The 23,337-nt window shown below is 38.1% G+C and overlaps 1 protein-coding gene across 1 annotated transcript; it reads right to left on the bottom strand.

Annotated features, from left to right (window-relative positions):
* Nucleotides 1-755: 755 nt before the first annotated feature.
* On the bottom strand, nucleotides 756-21,335 carry LOC140246420 (conserved oligomeric Golgi complex subunit 2-like). The gene is made up of 18 exons (XM_072325856.1): nucleotides 21,211-21,335; nucleotides 15,950-16,111; nucleotides 15,369-15,434; nucleotides 14,876-14,956; nucleotides 14,090-14,190; nucleotides 13,374-13,479; nucleotides 12,654-12,833; nucleotides 12,060-12,181; nucleotides 11,591-11,720; nucleotides 11,000-11,139; nucleotides 9,205-9,266; nucleotides 8,454-8,620; nucleotides 7,879-8,058; nucleotides 5,214-5,289; nucleotides 4,580-4,725; nucleotides 3,709-3,845; nucleotides 3,168-3,345; nucleotides 756-2,625 (listed from the first exon to the last, which is right to left on the bottom strand). The coding sequence occupies exons 1-18, from the start codon at nucleotides 21,286-21,288 to the stop codon at nucleotides 2,530-2,532; spliced, it is 2,208 nt and encodes a 735-aa protein (XP_072181957.1). The 5' UTR covers nucleotides 21,289-21,335; the 3' UTR covers nucleotides 756-2,529.
* Between the last annotated feature and the right edge of the window lie 2,002 nt (nucleotides 21,336-23,337).

Raw genomic sequence — 23,337 nt, 5'->3', positions numbered from 1 at the left:
GACACAAGGAGCGAACACACAGTGTTGTGAAGCGTTCACCCATGCAGAGACGCTATAAATGCTTGTTCCGCTACGTATTTTCGAAAGCAATCCGCATTTCGTTATAACGGAGCACATCTCTTTTGTTTTTCTTTGTCTGTGGCGCTCGGAAAAGACTTCATTATAACGGAAATTTCGCTATAACCGTGTTCGTTATAAGCGAATTTTGTACCATAGACTTTAATGGTGATAATTTTGGGACCAGAAGATTTACTTCGTTATAACGAAATTTCGTTATAACCGTGTTCGTTGTAAGTGCACTGTATCTGTAAAGAGTATGAGAAGCAACTCTCAACTAATTTCAAAGACTGTCTTCATAAGAAAACATTAACAAGCTCAGATGTTCTTTGATATAGCAAAAAAAATGTTTGATAAACATTGCTTATGCCAGCATGCCAGTTCCCTCTTCCATGTGTCAGAAGTCCAACCCTCACCCCCACTCCAGATTAAATAATAAAACACATAAAGACTATTTGAAACAAAAATTGTAGATGGACCCAAAGTACTTTATCTTAGCTCTTCCACTTGCTGTGTCATGAGACTTGTTCATTTTCCATTTGACATTCAAATTGTACATATTTTGCAAAAATGCAAAGAATTATTTCAGGATGTTTGAATTGTTATCTACAAGGCATATGAAATATACCGTCCCCAATTACAATGAAATTCAGTTTACACAAGTGTTTTTCTTAAATATAAGTAGAGTGTATATTTATTTCAATTTCAGGCATGCATGCATTTACATATCTTACAGAAATATGAATAACAAGATCAATGGTAATGTGAATTATAATGCAGGAATGCATTGTTGCACAGCTGAATATTTTTTTTTTTTCCAAGACGGTTTATTTGTTTCAAGAGGATATTACTTGACAACACAGTATACCTGCACCTTGAAAGAAAATTTCTCATAACTTGTACTACGTGAAATGCTAAACAAACATGTTGTACATGTACTATACTCTTCTGGTGATTACTGCTAAAGTTTCTCTACATCACATTTTTTTTCCTCAATGCTGAACATTATTGGTCCAAATGACATATGATTTTCATCTTTCATTGCATCAAAATCAAATCATTTTTAACATTTCATATGAAACTTGTACGACACTCCATTTGCACTCTGAGAGGAGAAAAAAGAAGACTCAAAATGACTATGCTCACAGAAATTAACATCATTATCATGGTTGTATGCTTAATCTGGATCAATCCAAAATCCTGAAGGCTTCATAACTTCTGCACTAATAATATCAGTTGGTTAATTTTCAATGAAAAGAAAGTTTATGAATACAGCAGAAACCTATGTCTGTTAGATACGTATATTGTGTATTGGTAGCTCATGCACAAAGCACAAAATGTCACAAATTGAAGACAATATGACCTTACATTATGACCTCTATCCAGGGTTGTGACAATTGATGTGACTCTGACTAGAAACTTTCTGTGAGTTCACAAAGTGTTTTCCAATTGTACTGGTATTATCTGTTTTCAATCCAAATGATTTACTCTGTGGTGGAATGGATCAGTGTGAAAACATATTAGCACCTTTTATAACTAAACAAATGTAGCATCACCCTCACATTCACAATAATGATATAAAATGCTGACTTGAAGTCATGGAAAAATGCATTTCACTACACTTTCTTAAATATCTTTACGTTTTACTTTCAGATACAGCCATGCAGTGTTGTTGTCTGACAGTTGATATGTACATTGTATTTAAAGTTCCCCGTCAATGATGGGAAAAAATCCGCAACTTTGGCAACTACTTTTGCAGGTTTAACCCAATAGGAATGACAATGTCAGAAGTTGAGGGAGAATTGAAAATCTGAGGCTTGCAAGATAAAGAAATATTGCTACACAAGAATGCTCTAGAAAATTCTACCATAAGGAACAATTTACTGTACATGTATTTATTTCATATATACACAATTGTCTCCTTGACATACATGTACAGCTACATGTAGCTCCATATTGGAGGCACACCTGGGGTTATGAAATATGTGTACACTTCCGATATTTAAAATTGTTCCATGAATTTCAGTTTGATGTTTAGATATGTTATGGAGGACATTCAGAGCAGACTTGGGACAACAACACAAATTCATGTTAGATGATTTGATGAATTTTAACACTTGTTAACATGATATTGTCATTCTTTTACTGAACATCAACATCCACTGGAAATTATTCAGGTGAGTATAAAAGTGACATTTAATGCTTACAAAGTACATTTGTATTTTGCAAAATTTCTCGATGCTGCAGTAAGAGACCCCTGCAAGATTGTTCCACATTGTATGCGCATTATCATTTCACAAATAGTTGCAAACAGGCAAGTATGAAGATTATACTTATGTGTTTCACACATTTCAGTCTCTTGTCAAATTAAGAACAAAGGGGCATATCAATCTTCAGTTCACATTCCTCCTATCCCATTAGTTTACAAAGAACAGAGAGTTTTGTGCCATTTCAACCTGCTGGAGCACAAAACTAATTTGCTGATGTCTGACTGACGGCTGCCTCAACAAGTTGACTCAACTCCTGGTAAGCAGCTACCTCGTCAGATGAAAGTCCCAAAAGATCAATCTGCAGGAAAGAATTGTCAAGAAAAAGAGAAAATCTTAGTAATAATCAAACAATCGAATCAAGGACACATACACACTTGTGATTAGAGACAAGTTTCCAACACAATGAATATATCTGAACATTTTACATAGTTACAAACCACATTCAGGAAACAAACAGTATAATACACAAAAAAATAATTCATCACGACTGTCTTTAAACACTCTTTCCTTTCTTTCGTTTGAGGGAATTGCACACATACCTGGTAACAAAAACTATGTCTACAAACCAAAGTTGGTTGGAAAAGCAGGAGTGAACAAGAGAAAAGGATCAATAAGACAAGTGATGAATATGATAAGTTTTGCTTCAACAAATATCAAGATGTCATCAAATACGTCATCCTTTTGGGCTAAATCAAGTTATCTCAAGTTAAGCAATTGCAGTGCCACTTGCGAAGTACATTACTCCTCGATTGTTTTATGAGAAAAAAAAATGACATTTTGGAAAACGCATCATGGTCACATGACCAGGATGTCCAAGAACAAATGAAATGATACCCTCACCTGCTGACCATAGAACCTGACATCCAGGGCCAGCTGGAGGCGAATCTTGTCATCGTCAGTCATGCCCTGAGAGGAGGTCGCTGACGTCGCACCAGACTTCTTCAAGGCCTTGAGCCTCTTGAGGCTGTCCTCCATTTTCTTGACAGACGTCAGAAGCTCTGAGCCGATGCCAAGGTATCTAGTGATGGTGGAGCACACACACATGTAGTCACAAATCATTCTTACTTGTCCTTGGGGAGACAGGAGTTGCAGCACATGCTAGATCATCAAAATTCATGTATGATGAAAGCAGTCAATATCTCATGATATGACATTTTGTCCATTTATGGAGCAATATGAATGCAAGATGGAGGGTAGAAGAAAGGAATAAAAGAAGTGGTGAAGCTACAGAAATGAAATACGATTACAGAAACTAATTCAGAAAGACAATGATGAATATACTCAGATATAAAGAAAAGAGAGGTAAAAAATACAAGATGAACACACAGATATCTACACCACTTGTTTCAGCCCACTCCTGATACTCAGAAGAAGTACTTACTGTTTGCTGATGTTGGTGATGACAGCCATTATTAATTCATTCCTCCTTCTATCTGATAAGATAGTCTGGTGTTCCTCAAGGAAGGTCTGCAGTGGTTTCACAGCACTGGATACATATGCAGATGGCTTACTTGGCACCTAATGGTAGTCATAAAAAAATGCAAACAGTCAGTGAATGACAATACAATCGTAGAAGAGAATCGCACAGTCAAGAAAACATGGAAGACAGAGTACACACTCCTATAGACTATGAGACTGTTCTTCTACATTCTACATTCCTACTCCAATATTTATCTCATGAAAAATTACAAGGAGTTTAAATATTTCCCCAGACTGAAAATTGTAGAAAGACTTATTAAAAAGTGCTGGGTGATACTGCACAACATATTTTCAAGGTACAGTGGACTCCCACTATGACGAAGTCCTTGGGACTGGCAGTTTTCTTTCGTTATATTAAAATTCCATTATAACCAAACAAATAAACAATAAAAATACATAGAGTGGAAAACATTGCAGTGCAAATGTTTACTTCTTTATAACCGGAATTTCATTATAATCGTGTTCGTTAAAATGGAAGTGCACTGTATTGCACAGGTGTGATGGTCATTTTGACACGGTTCTCAAGTTATAGAATTCACCTTTATCTAATGTACAAAGGCAAGCACTGAAGTAAATATTACAACCTACATGCAGAAAATTAGGGTCGCATAAAGACACTCTTCATAGATCGATATCGCATATGAAAGTGACAGACTTGTATTTACACTATCAGAAGAAAGCAGATATCTACCACCTAGTATTTATAGTATCAAGCAAGCACCTTCATACTACTACTAGCAAAACTGCAGCCATGCAGGTCTCTCCTTTCATACCTCCCTATTTGTCCTGCGGTAGAGGCGTGGAATGTCATTGGCACCCTTGAGGTGTACCACACAGAGGAGACAGATCTCTTGGGTGATGTGCTCACTAATGGCTCCAAGGCGGCTTGTCATGGCTGCTGCACTGTCACTCACTGCATCTGGACGTGTATGGGAAAAGGATAGGGTCCATGGTGGAACAACTGCGATGACAGACTTTGACAATGCTACCCACTGAAAGTACATCTAGCTTCACTGAGCTTACCAAAGTACATCTTATACTTGACATTCAGCAAACAAGGGAGTTCTGAATGCAGTAGTCAGTATATGAGTTCACTAACAGGGACAACCTGAATCTACTTTTCAACAGAAAACAGTTTCATGCCTTAAATTTGATCACATATGCCAGTTTCACATCATGTCATGCTGCACTAGGGCACACATAAAACAAAAATATCAATCAATTTTCATACAAAACATCAAACATCAATTTTCCTCTTCAAAAAAGAAATAAATGAACTTCCAATTGCTCTGTTCTAGATACATGTATGTTAAAATACAGTTGTGTGTCCTATCCATTTGCACGATGTCACGGAAGTGCTTGGTATCAATTCTACAGTGTTAGTAGTACAATCAGAAGTAGACTTACCTTTGAGAACTGTGAACTCAGAACAATTTACAAGGGCCAACTTGGGTTTGACATGCTCCTCAAAGAAAGTTGAAAGCTGAAAAAAGAAAATAGATTAAACAAAAAGTAGGAAAATGAACTGCTTTATTTCATAACTGGTATATCACTGATTGTTTTCCTGATCTAGCATGTCTTATTTTTGTCAAGGATTCTTTTATTCTTGACTGCAAAATAATAATACAGAAATAGTTTTATTCTTGACTTAATATCATATGAATATACAGTGAAACCCCGTTATAACGAGTTCGGTTATAATGAGGAACCGCTTATAACGAGGTGATCGCGTCGGTCCCGTTTTCCTTTGCGTGTAAACCTATGGCAGAACGAATCGGTTATAACGAGTTCGGTTATAACGAGATTCCGGTTATAACGAGGACAATTTCAGTGCATCATAATAAAGAAAAACATAAGCAATTTGATCGGATATAACGAGGTTCCATTTCTTGACTAAATTGCCGCTTTCAAACACGCGACAAACGAAACCCTGAAAACCGAATTCACGCTATCCACGTCTTTTTCCGTTTTGCAGAGAACCGTTCCTTCCATGTTTTCTTCTAAATCACGCGATAAGACACAGGAATGCCTTCCGATGTTCCTACTAAATCATTAAACATAATCATTCGATTTTTTTTTCCGCGAGATACGCGTGCGTGATATTAGGGCAGACCACACCGCAACGAGAAATAAAAAAGATAACGCATTCAAAAACTTTTCATGTAGCGGCACTTGTGGCCAAAAAATGGACAATTTTAATGCGTGTGCAACTCATTATTATATCCTTTCCATTTTTAGTTCCGACTTCCAGTTCTTTTTGCTGCTTAGCAAATATAAGTGTGGATGATTAAAGCCGAAATAATTAATGAAATCATCGCGATCCCGTCGGGTGACAGTAACGTAAAAATAGTTGAATAACGCATGTTATAACCTCTTTAATCGGTGTTCAGAAAAAGAAACGAACGCATTTATTAATTTGAATAGATCTGGATTTGTTCATTATCATTTAACAAATGATAATTTAAATATGAGTGTGTATGATTAAAGCCGAAATAATTAATACAATCATCGCGATCTCGTCAGGTGACAGTAGCGTAAAAATAGTTGAATAACGCATGTTAACCTACTTAATCTGTGTTCAGAAAAAGAAACAAACGCATTTATTAATTTGAATAGATCTGGATTTGTTCATTATCATTTAACAAATGATAATTTAAATATGAGTGTGTATGATTAAAGCCGAAATAATTAATGAAATCATCGCGATCTCGCCGGGTGACAGTAGTGTATCGATAGTTGAATAACACATGTTAACCTACTTAATCGGTGTTCGGAAAAAGAAACAAACGCATTTAACAGTTCAAGAATGTGCAAAACGCGACGAGATTTTCGAAAGAAAATAAAGAACTAATTTTTAATCCCGTCGGACACAACGATCATATATGGTATAAAATTACAGCCGAAATGATTCATGAAATTATCGAATTCCCGCTGGGCTCCAACAGCGTAAAATACCTATCAAGTTACGGTAAACAACGCATGTATGTTACTCTGAAATTATCGCGATCTCGCCAGGTGACAGTAGCGTAAAAAATAGTTGAATAACGCATGTTAACCTAAATCAGAAAAAGAAACAAACGCATTCAACAGTTTGAATAGATCTGCGATTGTTCATTATCATTCAACACTGCATTTCACGATGAAGATTTTCCTTTCTGTCAGAATGGTCTACGAGGTACAGATTTGCGGAAAAAGGATCACAACCTTCCAATTCCCTGTCGCATATTTTTCAAAAACGGATGTACAAAACGCGAAGAGATTTTCAGAAGAAAATAAAGAACGCATTTTTAATCCCTTCGAGCGCAACGATCATATATTGTACAAGATTACAGCCGAAATGATTCATGAAATCATAGCATTCCCGCTGGGCACCAACATCGTAAAAATACCTCGCAAGTTATGGTAAACAATGCCTGTATTTTACTCTTTTTCCGCTGGTGTTAGGAAAAATTAACAAACAAGGATTACAATAAAGAATTATCTCATTTCAGCCCCTACTTTTTCGTCTAATTCACAAATAATTTCCCTTTATTATCTCAATAATAATGATCCATAATTGTGTAATAACAACGCAAAGGATGTTCTTAAGTTTCTTCCATTGATGGGTATATTCCGATGTCGTGCTTATGTTTTCCTTTGTTTTTGATGCGTACGGTTATAACGAGGTACCGGTTATAACGAGGTAATATCGCCGGTCCCACGGACCTCGTTATAACGGGGTTTCACTGTATCATGTATGCCAGATACACAGTATGACTGAAGTTCAAAGCAGCCTTTTTGTCCATAACAATCTACCCTTATTCACATGACCCTGCAATTTCTGAGGCTACGTGGAAACAGGGCAATTATCATAACTATGGTATCTAAGGTTTGAATGAAAAATTTGTATCAAATGTACAACATTGTTTTAACTGCTGCTGTAAGAATCTACTGCCCATTATGTTGCATTAAATTTTTAGTACTGCTCAATTCTGTTATCACTGTAAGTCCTGATGGTCTGTAAAGCTACTAGGTAATATGCAGTCTGTGATATCCCTGGAACACAAGGTGATTTCTATACAATCGTTTTTACCTTTGAGGTGACACCATCAACATCAGCCACAAGTCTGACGAGCTGGGCCAGGGTCACTGGTGGTGGGCCCGCAGGTACTGGAGAGGGAGCTGACTGTCCAATATCTCCCTCAGCCTTGGGCTCCGGTCTTGCAGCCGCCTGCCTCCTCTCTTCAGCTGCTTTTCTCCCTTCCTCTGTGACCTAGAGAGAGAATCATATCACACTTAGCACGACAAAACTCTCATGGCTTGTCATTAAGGTGTTGTTTTACCTTTTTCTTTAAATACACTTCCACAGGAGGAAACGGCAACTAAATTCAACAGAGAAGACACTTGAACATGTTGTTATTCAATCAAAATTATGCATTGAATAGAACTATGTAACTGATGTCTACATCAAACAAACACAGAATAACATAAGTGTGGCTGATTTTTATCTAACACATGTATAAATCAGCAGAAGTGTGAACCTTGTTGCACAAATTATCACAAATGACAGTAATATGACGTAATTTAAACTACCTAGGTACTCCAAATTTCACTCTAAATGTCTCTACGATTCTGAATTGGTTTTACTTCAGAATATTGGATATGCACCTCTGTGTTGTAGACGTCATCAACCCACACTGCGTATCTGGAGAGAAGTTGGAGGGTCAGCTTCCAGAATCTGTGACAGAGTGGAGTCAGGAACACGTTGCTATGCCAACATCGTTGCAGGCACTCCCATAGAACCTCTGAAGCCATCAGCTGGTGATTGGAGCCATCTTAGACATTAGAGGGGAGCATAGAATGTAATTGGACACATATCATTATTAGGATGTCAACTCTGGTAATCAGTAGAAGACATCCACTCATTTATTATTGTTGCTTTTTTTTTCAGTTTCTCAATGTGGAAATACATTGAAATAAACAGCTACAAGTGGCGATAACTGCTTCTTCAGTTTATGATACTGTTTTATCATACTCCATTCATGCATCTAAAAACTGACATGAAAGCATCTAACATCATTTTCTCTCACAACACATCAAGGAACTATTAACAGATTTTGCCTCACATGCATGAACTTTTCCTGTAGGTGTTCTAAAAAGTTGTGACAATCATTATAGTTTGACACTATATCACATCAAGATAATAGAATTATCCATTTTCATATGAGGTGAATGAAAAACACTAAATACTTAGATTACAAATCTAATTAAGCCATAAATTATTTGAAAGAATCGATAAAGACAGCTTTCATATTCAACTACACAAGACACAGAAGTTGTCAGCTCATGCAGTGATACAATAGGCTACCTCATATTACAGTGTCCTCACTTTTTAAGTTTTGTTTTTCATACAACGTACCTGGGGCAGAGTTAAATGCTGTCATCAGTGCAACCTCAAACTGGCCAGCTATCTCCTGGAATCTGAATGATATAAAGAAGAAAATTAAGTAAAACCAATGGAGTCAATCCATTTAGATCTGACAAGTACATTTTTATAAATCAAAAATTCATATTATTCACCATGTACACAAGATTGCTACATAATTTCAAATGATAATTAGGTCAAGTATAATAAGTGTTGTGATTGGTTAGATTACATCATATGATCATGTGAAAATTTCATGCCCCATATCACTGAATTTTGCATGGGGAATGCTGTGTTGATAAATAGGAGATGAGCCATTTGTTTACAATTGCTGTCATTTGGGGATCAATATTATTCCAAGAAGAAAACATATTTTGAGACTATCGATCACATAGAGAACAAAGTTGTGTGGTTTTATGAATAGAAATTTTCTTGCGGACAATTAGCATTAATGATTGATAATACATGATTGCAATAATATTATCGGACACTGTTGCAATGCTGTCATCAGTCAAAATGGCAAGTTTACCTCTTCGCAAGAGAGGGCGAGATACATGTAACATGGATAATCAGTGATTTCTTTCTCTTAGATGCGGAATTGGAATATATTGGTGATGAGAAGTATTCTAGAAAAACCTCCACACAGCCCTCCACATGTTAAAGGCAAGGAGGATAGTTGCTGTTCGACATAAAGAGAGGGCGCAAACAAAATAAGACAAAGTTCTGCAGCTGACCACACAACACCAAAAGGTTTGCAAAACAAGGTGTTTCTTCATCTCATGCTATATCTGTGCAAAAGGGGTCATGAAAATATCCATCAGATGAAAAAGGATGATACTGCTGTGCACAGAGATTCAGTCAATCAGTGATTCATACACATTATTCAAGACATGACCAAGAAGAACCATCACAGCGATGATAATGATGAAAAAGTCAGTGTGGCCACATGTACTAGAGGGCGAGTCTGACTGCCCTGTCATATCGTTTTGTGATTACATATCTCATCTGAATGGAAAATGTGAAGCGTTTTGGCAAAGACCAAAGGCAACTAGGCCTGAATGTAACCCTTGATACGACAATGCAGCTGTGGGCCTGACCACACTCGGAAATAAAATGGCAATTATCTCAAGGAAGCCCAGTGTTTCAGGGTATACACCAATCACTGTCTCAGTGCAACAGCTATCAACAAACTTGATACTGCTGGGTTTGAAGCTCAGCATATTATGTCTATTTTGGGACATAAGTCGGTGTCTAGCATCAAGCATTAATAGAGAGTAAAGGAATGGAAAGGATAATGAGCTTAACAATCACAAGCAGATCTGAAAAGGTGAATGTACAGTCATCAACACCTAGTACTAGTTCTGAATCTGCAAAACCACAGCCGCTGAAACAGCACAGGAAGACCTAGTCCTATTTGTAGCACAACGACAACTGCGCCTCCATCCCCACCACAATCACCTCAGCTGGATGCAAGTCAGCCAACCTCATCTCCAGTGAACATCAATACACTGTGAGTTCTCAAATACATCTTGCTTTTCACAACTGCGGCCTCAGTGAAAAATAAAACAGCTCTTGGGATAATCTAGTATTTGTCATTCTATAATCCAGTATAGTGCATGATAGAGCATGCATTTGTTGGATCGCTTCTTATAATTGGACTTGAACTTTTTTTTGTATGGGGTGGAAACTATGCACTGTAAAAGAGTATTCATGATGGACCATGCCATGCACTATAATAGGGCTCCTTCAAGGGAGAGCCATGACACCCGGGTTTGACAAAGATTCACACCTGAGTTGGAAGTAAACAGGTAGGCTCCACTTGGTCATGAAGGCACTGTAGCTGGGATGACTGCGCAGGCATTGTACACTTGCTTGGGTGCCACACTGGCGCTCAAACCCCTCAATGAAGTCTTGTGTCAGCAAGAATCTCTGATGGGAGAAATAAAACCAATCACATTCAATTTTCACAATCAGTGTCACTTCCTCAACACTGTCACTGACATATTTTCTTTTACAATTTTGACAGCTAACCCACAAACTGCCACCGTACGTTTGAATGATCATTTAAAAGAATGATATCATAGAATATGAGTGATTGAAGTTTGTACACAATGATGCATACAAATGGCCTTTATTTTGGAGGGCATCCTTTCAATATTACATTTCCTTCTACATGCAGCATGCTAAAAGATGACCTTAATGTTCCTGGAAGTAAATTCCCATGAGCTGCAATTATATGGCAAATATTCTTGCATACATGTCTAACTCAGTGACATCCATCTTACATTGATTCACAAAGTAAACATATCAACATCCTTGATCCTGGAGAAAAAACAAAACAAAACAAACAGCCATTTACATAAGTGCCAATTGGCCTCACCTGGTGGAAGAGATCAGGATTCCCGGGAGCAAATATTAGGGGTGTTCTTGTCTCCAGGCTGCTGGCAATCTCAGGCCACACTGCATTGACAGGGAAGTCATACCCTCTTACTATCTCCTGGCCAGATGTGCTATACAGAGAGAAGGTTAACAATGATTCATGGTCTTTGATTCAAATTGGATAAGAAAAGCTAGTGTTCAGCTTTCAGACTCAAGAATTTTCAGCAACCAACATTTATAAAATCATTACGGATTTAAAAGTTGTCAAAACATTTTCTACACCTTTTACATACACAACAACAAACAACAAAAATGTCTTTTTCCTGCAACCATACTTTAGCTTTGACATGACATCCTCATGCCCACACAGATTCTAAAAATCAAATGTCCAGATATATGAAGGAAGGAAAGGGAAGGTGATGAGGAGACAGAAAGAAGAAAATTACAAAAACAAAATAGTCTCAACTGACCTTTGACTGGGTGAGGTCACCCTTCGGATGAGTTCGCAATGCTTCGGTATAAAGTCTAGAATCCTTGAATACATCCCCTTTAGACCTTGAGGGTGGTTCTGTAGAAAACTTTCACTGATCACCTGAGAGAGGGAAGACAAAGTCATCCCACAAGAAACCAAACAAAACAAATGTTGTTGTTGTTATTTCAAAAGGAGTCACACAGAGTCTGTTCCCTCACAACTTATTCCTTCCTCCTAATCCTACATGTATGCACAATCAGAAACACTGTTAACACTGGATGCATGAAAATACTACTTTCACTAGAGTACAATCTAGTTCGTCTCGCATTTTAAATAATGTTTTATTTACTTGCCTAACTCTTTCTGTTCTTTGCTCTTTATTTCTGTCATTTGTTTCATTTTAAAACTATTTCGTCACACAATTTTACGTTAAAGTGATATGTTCACGATGCTTCTGTGGTAAGAGAAGTTGCATTCTGTGACTACAGCTTTCCAAAACACATTAGGGCTGGAGGATACATGACAATGACAGTGTTTATGATGACAACAACAATAATAAGAATGATGAGTGGACAGACTAAGCATAACTCACTTCATCCATGTATGGTTTCACAGCAATCATTCTATAGAGAGCCTCAGCATCCCTCATCTTGTCAATGGTAGCATACGTCCGAAGGCACTGACGAAGCACATCGCAATCTCCTGCCTCCAGTCCCTCCCGGAAGGACTTCTCCAAACTGTGCTGCAGAGTGACTGTGATGGCAGCTATCCTCTAGCAAAGGAAGAATGTATGGGGGTTAATGTGACTTAAGCAACAAGTTTTAATGAGGACAAGGTGATAACTGACAAAGTTAAGGTGATGTTACAGTATCAAAGGTCATAAATAACACCCATGCATATAATCTCTGCAAAAAGAAGATGGCAGAACAGTTGACAGATGAATGCTAATTTACTAAATTACGACTTTTGTTAGAAAGTGAACAAGTGTAAAGACTTATCGATTGTGATAGAAAAGTCTATGAAAGTAGAACTCTCACATGTGTTAAAACACAATAACTACAGTCTATTCTTAAAAAAAAAAAAAAAAAAATTATAGCAACATGCCTTTCCAAACTCTGTTCAAAAGGTACAAATTACTACCTCCTAACCCTCACAAACCATCATCCAAATTAGAAGAAAAAAAAAACACTTTTGAAACAAATGAAAACCTGAGCAACATACAAAAAGGATGCAAGGTGGACAATTCTAACAGCTACAGGAAGCTTACACAGACTGATTAGTAACTAGTAGGCATTGGAAACACAAAATTTACCGGTCTGATTTTTTCCACCAAAGGTAATCCTTTACTCTGCGTGACATAGTACTGGAGCTGGTTGAATTCTGATGCTACCCTCTCAATCTGCTGGCCACTGAGTTCACTGCAGACAAAGACATGACAACACAACATTTTAACCAGAAATGATCAAACTCAGATTACTTAAACAATATAATGTGTACATGAATAAAAGACATACAGTATGCCCAAAAAAAATTACAATCAGATTTTCGCACTGATAAATTGCAATATGATTAAACTGTCTAAATGCTTCTTTAGGGTTCGAAAATATAACATCTTAGCTCTATTTTGCAGAAAACCCCATTCAATATGGTGAAGTGGTCACAGAGAAATGTGGATCGTTGTAAAGCATGTCATGGGTCTGATTCTTTCAAGTTTAGCACTTGGATGCTCTTGGAACTGCATATTAATGTCTGAACACAATGGACAGAACTTGGAAGAAGGAAGGGATTCCTGACATGCTCTACAAAACTTGTCATTTCTCTTTGACCACTGAAGTGAATAGGATGGGGTTTTCTGTAAGATGTGGGCAATAAATTATAGTTTCACCCCCTAAAATTGTATTTGGATTGATTCACCATTTTCAAAATTATCGTTGCGGAGGGTCCCGTTGTCATTTTTTTTTTTTTTTTTTTTTTTTTGGGGGAGGGGGGGGGACATACGGTAGTGATGGGTACACAGTGGAGGCTTACATGCTCTGCCCTTCTTGCTGCTCACTGTCCTCCTGTATTCTAAGGATGCTCTCCATTTTCTCCACAGATTTCACAATGTTCGTCAGCCTCTGCAGACAAGCCTGAGATAAATGAGAGGCATAGCAGGCCAGAATAAATGGAACTTCACCTCCCCATAATCCACAATTACTTGCCAAGTTACCCCATACTTACCCCATACTGCACAGTGTGTGTGTGAGTGTGTGTGTGTGGGGGGGGGGGGATCAGTCACTTGATCGTGTTGAACAACATACATTAAGTTATCAATGAAAGATTCTTGACAACATAAATGCTCTCATTTAATTGTACAAGCAGTCTATACACGCAATAGTACTGAATCAAGAGCACCTATCATTTACTTGTACTGAAACCATGAATGTTGAGTGCAGATATATTGTCTTCTCAGAGCCAATCAAAGTTTTTGACAATGCAACTCCAAACATCCTTGAATTAAAACAGGGAACATGCTTATTATACATGGTATGATATGTATGCAAAATAAGTTTGTGTGTGTGTGTGTGTGGGGGGGGGGGGATCAGTCACTTGATTATTAAACTCGTGATGAAAGTTTGGGAAATAAGGTACATCACTTTACTCAGTGTGTGCATATTATTTGCAATCAAGCACGTTTTGTATTCCTGAAAATGTCAAAGCTTTGTCAAGACGCGATTTCTTCAAAACCTGGTAAACGGTTCTAGGTATATACAAACTGGTGATATTAATCATTTCTATCCTACAAACATCTTTGAGAAATTAATGCCATCTTACCTTCTTCTGTCGTATTCTGTTCCTTTGCGTCATTTTTTCTTCCACGCTCTGAATAGCATCATCCATTGCACAACGTACGCTCTGACAAAAAAATAAATAAAATAGATAAAATAAAAAATCAGGTACTTTAAAGGAATGCTTTCTTTTTTTGCAATTCATATCAAGGAATTGTTGTTGTTTTGTTTCCTATATTTTACTTCCTATGTTTTTCTTTTTGAATATCAATGTTCATTGAGAACCATGCGGGCAAGTTCTCAATGTGATATCAACTATCGAGGATATCAAATTCAATCTTGACATGATCACATGTAATAAGAAGTGTCAAGAGTCTTTGAGAAATCTTTAGCAAAAGGTAATGCAGTATAAGATATGTGACAATTTCATAGAACATAGGTGGTAGTTAGGTAGAAGCATTCAGTACCTGCACTACAAATATGAAATATGAAGCAATTTGGAGTAATGGTATGCTGACCACTGACCCATGACCACTTACCATAACCTCTTCTCGAAGCTGACCAAGAGGAACTGAAAGACTGCTAATGGCTTTGTCCATTCCAACCTTAAGATATGGGATACAAAAGTACAAACTGAAGGAACTTCAACTCAAAAAACAACAACAACAAAAATGGTAAGAATTTCTCAAAGTCTTAATGCTGACATTCATTATGTCTTTAAATCTTTGCTTTCACTATTCGGCATGAAAAAATCCTCAAAAGTACGAAAGATAAGATGAAGAGAGTACATACAGTTCTCCATCATACTGTGCATGCTGTACATGTTAATAGTTTTGAGTTGACAAGGAAAAGATATATGAAGCTGTTGTTTCCCATGTCAGTGGTAAGCAAGTGCTCAAACACATCTGACAACATTCTATTTCATGCACATTCTTTTCCAAAAAGTACAACTTTGCATACTAAACTTCTTAACCAGTTTGACAAGACATCCAATCAAAGTGATGTGTCTCTGCATGTATTTAGTCTGGCATAAGCATGGTGGTTTCTGATATTAGATTTTATAGCATCATGACTGCATTGGTACAAATGATTTATTTTGCACAGTTTAAAATTCACATACCAAATTTGATGAGAGGTTCACAAAGTCAGCGTAGTCCTTATTAATGAGTTCCACCATGGCATTCTTCAAGGTACGAAAGTAGATGTGAAGATCTTCACGGAGAGTCTCAAGCTGCACATGATGTCTGCATTCTGCTACAAAGCTATCCACATCAAAGTCATCCTGTGTAAAAGTATCATTATCCACGTAATGGTGAGATTATGCATACACTGTGTTGCTGTACACCCTGATATAATATCACTCCTCAATTTCACTCGTCTTTAACAGAAATTGTACTTTTGAGAGTTACATGGAACACAAATTATCAACATGTTACAATTCAATAATAAATCCAAAATGTTAGGATACAACTGATGTAAACTTTGCACTGCATCTTAAAATGCAGTCTACATACAGCACAGTTTGGGTCTTAGGCATGTCCTTTTAACAATACAATCATGGAATAAGTCACATCCAAGTTATTCAAAACAAAACCAGATATGGCTAAGTGAAATTATGTAGTTAATGATACAGAGATCTACTGGCACTCCAGCTGTTAATCAAAAACCCAGTCATTTGTCTTCTATTTGGCAGTATCTTCTTTCACACAAAGACTAACATGAGCAAAGACAAATGGTGTTTGTACTTAAAATATTGCAGAACCTCATATCTGCACAGTTATCAGCTGACAGCAGGTTTTAAAACTTAGTAAAAGTGATAAGCCTCATCATGCTCATACAATGTAAAAACGGACTAGTCAATGTCCCCCTGCATGACTACATTCAACCCAACACACGTGACACCAGAGGTAACAATCAAAAATTCATCCAACAACGGCTAAGAGCTACAGTTTTCCGGGATTCCTTCTTCATAACGACTGTTAAAGACTGGAACCAATTCCCTAATGCAGTAGTTCAATGTTCGTCATTGGGTGCGTTCGAGCGCTCTCCTAAAGCGAACTGTACCGTACAGTACCCGCGCCAGAGGAGCATTTGAACGCTCCTAAAGTGTACCGTACCGTACTGTACCGAGCCAAAAGTGGACCACTTCCCGATGTGCTCCAAAAGCGTACCAAAGCGTACCAAAAGTTTGTTGTAAAGCATGCGCGTATCATGCGCATACGTCACAATGCAAAAACATCATTCTCTTTGTTCTGGACAGCTGTAAGTAGTTCAAGCGCCAGGGGTGAATGACATTCTTGCTACAAACAAGCGTGACCTTTCTAAAAATAACTCGTGAATACGCTTTCTCCACAGAGCGCTCGAAAGTTCCAAAATTGGCATGGTACGGTACGGTACGCTTTAGTTCAGTTCGCTTTGGTTCGCTTTAGAGCGCTCGAACGCACCCATTGTCTCTGTTCAAGCAAAATCTGAAGCAATTTCAACAGTATTTTTTTTTGGTCGCGCTCTGTCCACACGTAGTGCTCCTCGACAAGTTAGCGTGGATGTGTCTTCTTGGACATTTTACTGACTAAACCATACAGATACAGATACAGATAATGCAAGCCGTCCATAATTTGACCACAACGCTGTCCAAGATTCAACCGCCTGCTACATGTAGAAACATATCCTTTTGCGCACAGTCAAATCTTGTTACGGGTGCCAATAATCCGATGCATTTTGATGTATAGATAGATCCTGACCTGCTGGAACTCACAAAAGAAATGGAGTTCAGCAAATTATGCAAAATCTTGAATGAAGCTTGCTCAGCCCTCCTTGTAATGTGCGCTATGAGCACGGCCCGGGGAGGGAGGGCCAGGTTGGTATGAGTGAATATGTGAGAATCTCATCCATTGAGTATTGTAAACTATTCATATCAAAATTTCAAATAAGAACCAAAGTTACATAGCCGATACCGACTTCCGTCATGTAGAACTACATCTAATTTATATTTAAATGCCATAGTTAAAAGAAAAACCCTCTTAGAAAAATATAGACTTAGAAAAATATGAAAAGCTACAGAAATAATATACATTTTTCGTGCAGTGACTTATCTTACCCTAGATAATTAGGCCAAGTAAAAAAAGAAAGTAGTTTCTCGTCCGGGTTTTTTGAGCAAGGCGATGAGGGAGGTCCTTACTATTTGATATCTTACTATTTTTTCGAGGATTGTCAAAATGAAAGTAATATGTGTTTCTCATCCGGTAATTCTGAGAAAGGTAACGAGAGAGGGCTTTACTATTTTCTATATCCAATTTATGAAATGAAATATCACTCTGGTAGCTGTGTTATGAGAGACCAGGTCCCAAGTGTATGTCTTGCCTGCACTCTGTGCATTTTCAAACAAATATATATATGTACCATACTTGAAATGAAACTTCATGCATGCAGAAATACATTTGCTTTTTCTTTCCACTACAGGTGTCAAGGGAAAATGACCATCTTAAAACTGGTATCTAGTGTTGTAATGGCATTTCTGATACCAGTGTACTTGCAATTCTGATGTATTGTGCTATTAATTGAAACAGGTATAAAACATGTCTTTCAACAAATGTACGACTGAAATAAATTCCATGATATTCAAAACACTGCTTTATTTATCATTGGTGTTTGTGACTTTTTGTGTCCACACAGCTGGTATGTATCTGCATTTCTTCACAGTACAATTGTAGCACATTCAACTGGAAACTGGCTTGTACAATTGCAGATGGATGTCAAAATGATACTGATATGGCATTATAGCATTAAACATTTAAAGATGTTTCTTCATGTTCTAAAAAGACATTTGATAATCACTCATCATTTGGATGATGAATGATTGTATACCACACTACAGATGATACGACTCACGGCCGTGTCCGTGAATTTACATCGTAAAGAAAAGTATCCCGCAGAAATACGAGACAAACCAGAATCCGTGGAAAAGTTATTTATTTTGTAGATACACCCATTTAATAATTCTACATTTGCTGGAAAAGCGCATTCATTTTATCTTCAAAATATAACAATACATCGCCGTCAGATGCAACGTTACAGAGCAGAGTGTACGGGCCTCTACACAGCTACAGACACGCACACTTTGCCAATAAACGGTGCGGCACGGCCACTGCATTACCGTACCTTCCGACACTGCACGCACATGCACATAGGCACAATGACAGGAAAATGTATACAAACTCCATACAATCCTCACAAGCATTTGTACAGTACAATTCATCCGCTTAAAATATGAGAAACGGGGAAAAATACGAACAATGCGCGAAATACGCGTGGAATATCAGCAATTGTTCGCAAAAATGTTGCCGCTATCGCGTTCACGACGTACCGAGTGCGCTGTACATCACAGCCCAGGCCCGCCCGCGGCCCGCCCATCCAACTACAGTTCGACTGCTTTGTGGAGCAGTGTGAAATGCATGCGTTATTACATACGCACTACAGAAGCTACAGCTGTACTACAGCTAAGTAGAGGATGCAAGGTGTAACTAGAAATGAGACATCACCATTGGTAGGTGAATATTATTGTCAATTTCTTTTTTCGGCGGCCGAAAAAATAGTAAATATCAAAAAAGGCGATTCGGCAACTGAAAATCGATGCGGGCAGGGAGCGGGCTGGGACGAGAATTATGAATTTCTTGGTATTTTCAGCGCCATTTTGAAAATAGTAAACAAATCGATGCGGCGGCCAAAATCGATGCGCGCGAGGACGAGAAACTGGTTTCTTTTTTTACTTGGCCTTATCCATAGGTGGATAACGGATATTTTTCCTGTCCGAAAGTGGATCTGGTTCCTGAACTGAGGGCTAGTATTTTATAAATGCAACAGCGACCCCAACACGTATAGTTGGGTGTCCAACACATCGACACCCTAATGTTTTTCTATCAATACAAGATACTTAAAATATCTCACAATTTGCCTGAAATTCTACTTACATGTAAAGAAAATACTCTGAATTCACAAGTGGCGGAAGCGCCCATTAAAAATGTGATTTGCGGTACACACTCCAAGATAACTGCTTCAAACACGTGGGTTTTGATGCACTCAGCTCAGTCGAGCTGTAATTTGAAACCCAATAGTCCACCCCCTACCCTCTCTAGGCCTACTGACAATACGCAGATATGTGTGAAAAGCACATAATGCTTTTCTAATGTGCATTTATAATCTACTGACTACGGTATCATTGTTTTGCTGTTGATCTCGTTTATTATTGGGTTTTTCAGTAATATTTTGACATCTTCACATCCCCAGTGCAGTGAAGAATGGAAAACCACACTGCACTGTCTGTAGACTGTGGAGACTTAGCCCGACCAGACGCTGTTAATACGCTACGCGAATACAGCGTCTGACCAACGAGCGGGCACCTACAAAGTGGGGAACCACAACACAACTACAAAACTTATGAAAATTCGTACGTTCGTTATAAACAATGTACACGTTACCAAACGTTACTCACCTTAAGTGCATGCTTGTATTACAGAAGGTTCGTAAGTCCATTGAGAGCCCTCGTGATAAGTCCGTGGAACCAAAAAAATGATACTTTTTGGCGGATTCCCTAACACCGTCAGGGTTCATCATTGCAGAATTCAAAATGGCGCCTTGATCTCTGCGGAAATCTTTTGCGTGCGTGCGATGCGCTGCTTGAGTGTTGGTGTAGCAGCACGGTCGACAGCGCGACCTTTTGAAAGGGCATTCAGATCATGTGACCTCCCGGATATTGGAAATGGCCTGGCGTGAAAGACGATGTACCGTTCGTGAACCGTTCACACATGCTGCATATAACCATCATTTTAGGTAAGTTATTAAATCTAAATTTCAATATTCATAGCATAGATATGAAGTCTCATTATCATTTTGTTCGTCAGATGAGTTTGAAGTGACAAAAAAATGATCTAAAGTATCAAAATTCAATCCGATCGCATGCGATCGTTGGACCCTCTTCGTGTTTGGAGCTTCGTTGGTACAGCCCTGTCGCGCTACGTATGTACAGCGGCGACTGGGCTGTGTATAGTTAGTGGAGACTGTGCATAGTCTCATGCGTGGAAAGTTTGTTCTTTACGCGCAATGCTAATTTCAAATAGAGAGGTGTCGGTTTCATTGTACAGTGTCGATGTGTTGGACACCTAGAACGTCTACCAGGTGCTAGTAATATAGTATTTTTAGTAGTAAATTATAGACTAGACAGCGTCCCGCGGAATTGAAGGCATATAAACTTTACAACAAATGTCCAAATTACGCTTACGTGGATTTACACGGGTGGGACTAAAAAAATATTCTGTTCGTGATTCTGTATGCACTGACGTATGCACGGTGTTTTGTCTTCAAAAGTATAAAATATTCCCTACTCACCCTCATAAACACTTCTTGTTCGAAGCAGAGAGAAGCCTGGTCTGTTCCTACAGGTAGCAGGTTAAAGTTGACAGCCATTTCAAAGTAGATTCTCACTGGCTGGATACGGTGAGACGGAATCTCTTCTGCCGGTATTTGGGCAGCGGCCACGTAGCTAGTGATCGTGTGGGCAATGGGGGGTGGGGGCCGATCGAGCGTGTCGGATGTGGGGGGGGGGGGGGGGTGAAGGGCGGGGGCGGAGTGCAGGGGGCACCAAAAGTTGTTGGCCAGGGCCCAGAGGAAGCTCTATGATCACCACTGTTGATTGTCGACATGTCAGCCTGACCTGCTAGTCCCACGGAATAATTGTTTTCCCTCTGACCATATCCAAGAAACGAAAAGTTTTGTTTGCAATTTTTGATATGGTTTGAACTTCACTTTACCAGTATTTCTATGTTGTAAAGTATGTTTTGTTCACTAGTGGATTGTAAAATGAACATTGTCCCAACCTCTGTGGCATACATTTATATATATCATATATATATATACATACATATATATATATATATATATATATATATATATATATATATGTATCGTCGCTGGGGTGACAAAACCTTGTATCTCAAAATTGTCAAACGATGTTCAGGAGAGCGAAAAAACATGGCGGCCAAAGCACTATAGTGAATGGGAAAGCCTTCTCTTTGACATGTCATGGTGGCTTCATTTTTGGAGTACGACAGTTAGGATTTGGCCAAGACATCACTTGACCCATTATTTGACCATTAAGCTTAAAAAAATTTTTTTTGACATTATATATATATATATATACGTAAGATGAGTGTGAACGTACTGCTATATGGCTGACAGTGCTCAACTATATAGGAGCCAGTGTAGTACAATATATTAGGATGGAGGCGTTGCTTTATTAGTGACTTAAGCTGGACAGTCTGTTTCGGCCAAAGCCTAGTCAGCAACTAAATCAGTTTCTTGTTACAGTGTAAGACATACGGCTCTGGTGCACTCAAGCAAGCAAACAAAAGATACAAAAGATACATACAAGAACAGAACTCATTTCAACACGTAAACATAAGAAAAAGTTTTTCCTTGCAGAGCTTGGTTAAACACCCCCCGCCCACATGTAACAATTTAAGCCATCGTACCCCTGCCTTACATTACGCCCAGTACCAGTGTCATTATCAACTTTATTGTGATGTTAAGTAGCCACGTGCATGTATCTTTTGTATCTTTTGTTTGCTTGCTTGAGTGCACCAGAGCCGTATGTCTAGTGGAGGGCTGGTAGTTGGAATGATAATACTTGCCATATTTTTATTGAAGATAGGTCGAGTATGGTAAAAATGGGACTCGATCGCACACAAACACACACACACACACACACACAAATACACACACACGCACACAGTTAATAGGTTTATAATTACATTGATACTACACAAATATGCCATGCACTACACAAAGAGGCTCAAATTGATATTACAGATTCTGAGGTGCCAGGAATAGCACTATTTTCTGTCATTTGGGAACCAAAAAAGTCACAAGCAGCTAGAAACAGTGTGTGATATATTTGTTTTACATATCCTTAATGAATCTTCTTAAAATATCAAATGTTAACATAAAGCAGTGCAGGCAGTCAGTGTAGCACCATGGACAAGATTTACACAATGGTCTATGAGGTTGATATAGACAGCACTTTCCACACACTATCAATGAAAAAAAATTGATCTATCATATGTATGCACATGACGTATGAAAGCATTCATGGTATTCTGTAAAAGCAGTTCTTTTTGCATACAGAACTTTCGTAAATGAGGTCAAAGAAATTGTTGCGTGATGTTGTTTTCACAATTTGATGCCAAGGCCATTAAATACCCTAGCGTGTGGTGATATCTTTGCATGTAATTGTTAATTTAGCAACGAAATAGTGAGTTGCAAAATTCATGAAAATTAATTCCTTGTGAAAATAACAACTTTTACAAAAAGTGCACCACAATGATTGTTGTTACGGTATAGCACATTTCTCTCCAGAGGTATTTTGTTTTCAACATCATCAACATCACAACAATGTCATGTTTGGTCACAGGATGCTATTTGGACCAATCACTGAACAGGATTTTACTTATAAGAAGA

This window comes from Diadema setosum, chromosome 1, assembly GCF_964275005.1.
Source record: "Diadema setosum chromosome 1, eeDiaSeto1, whole genome shotgun sequence".
Lineage (NCBI taxonomy): Eukaryota > Metazoa > Echinodermata > Echinoidea > Diadematoida > Diadematidae > Diadema > Diadema setosum.
Note: the sequence above shows the minus strand (reverse complement) of the source record. Positions and strands in the feature narration are given on the sequence as shown.

Bases quoted from the DNA above. Each gene is read 5' to 3' on its own strand.
- LOC140246420 (XM_072325856.1), bottom strand. From the start codon at position 21,288: ATGGCTGTCAACTTTAACCTGCTACCTGTAGGAACAGACCAGGCTTCT. The intron at 16,112-21,210 runs GTGAGTAGGGAA...ACTTTTACACAG, and splicing joins AACAAGAAGTGTTTATGAGG to GATGACTTTGATGTGGATAG. The intron at 14,957-15,368 runs GTAAGTGGTCAT...TTTTTTTGTCAG, and splicing joins AGCTTCGAGAAGAGGTTATG to AGCGTACGTTGTGCAATGGA.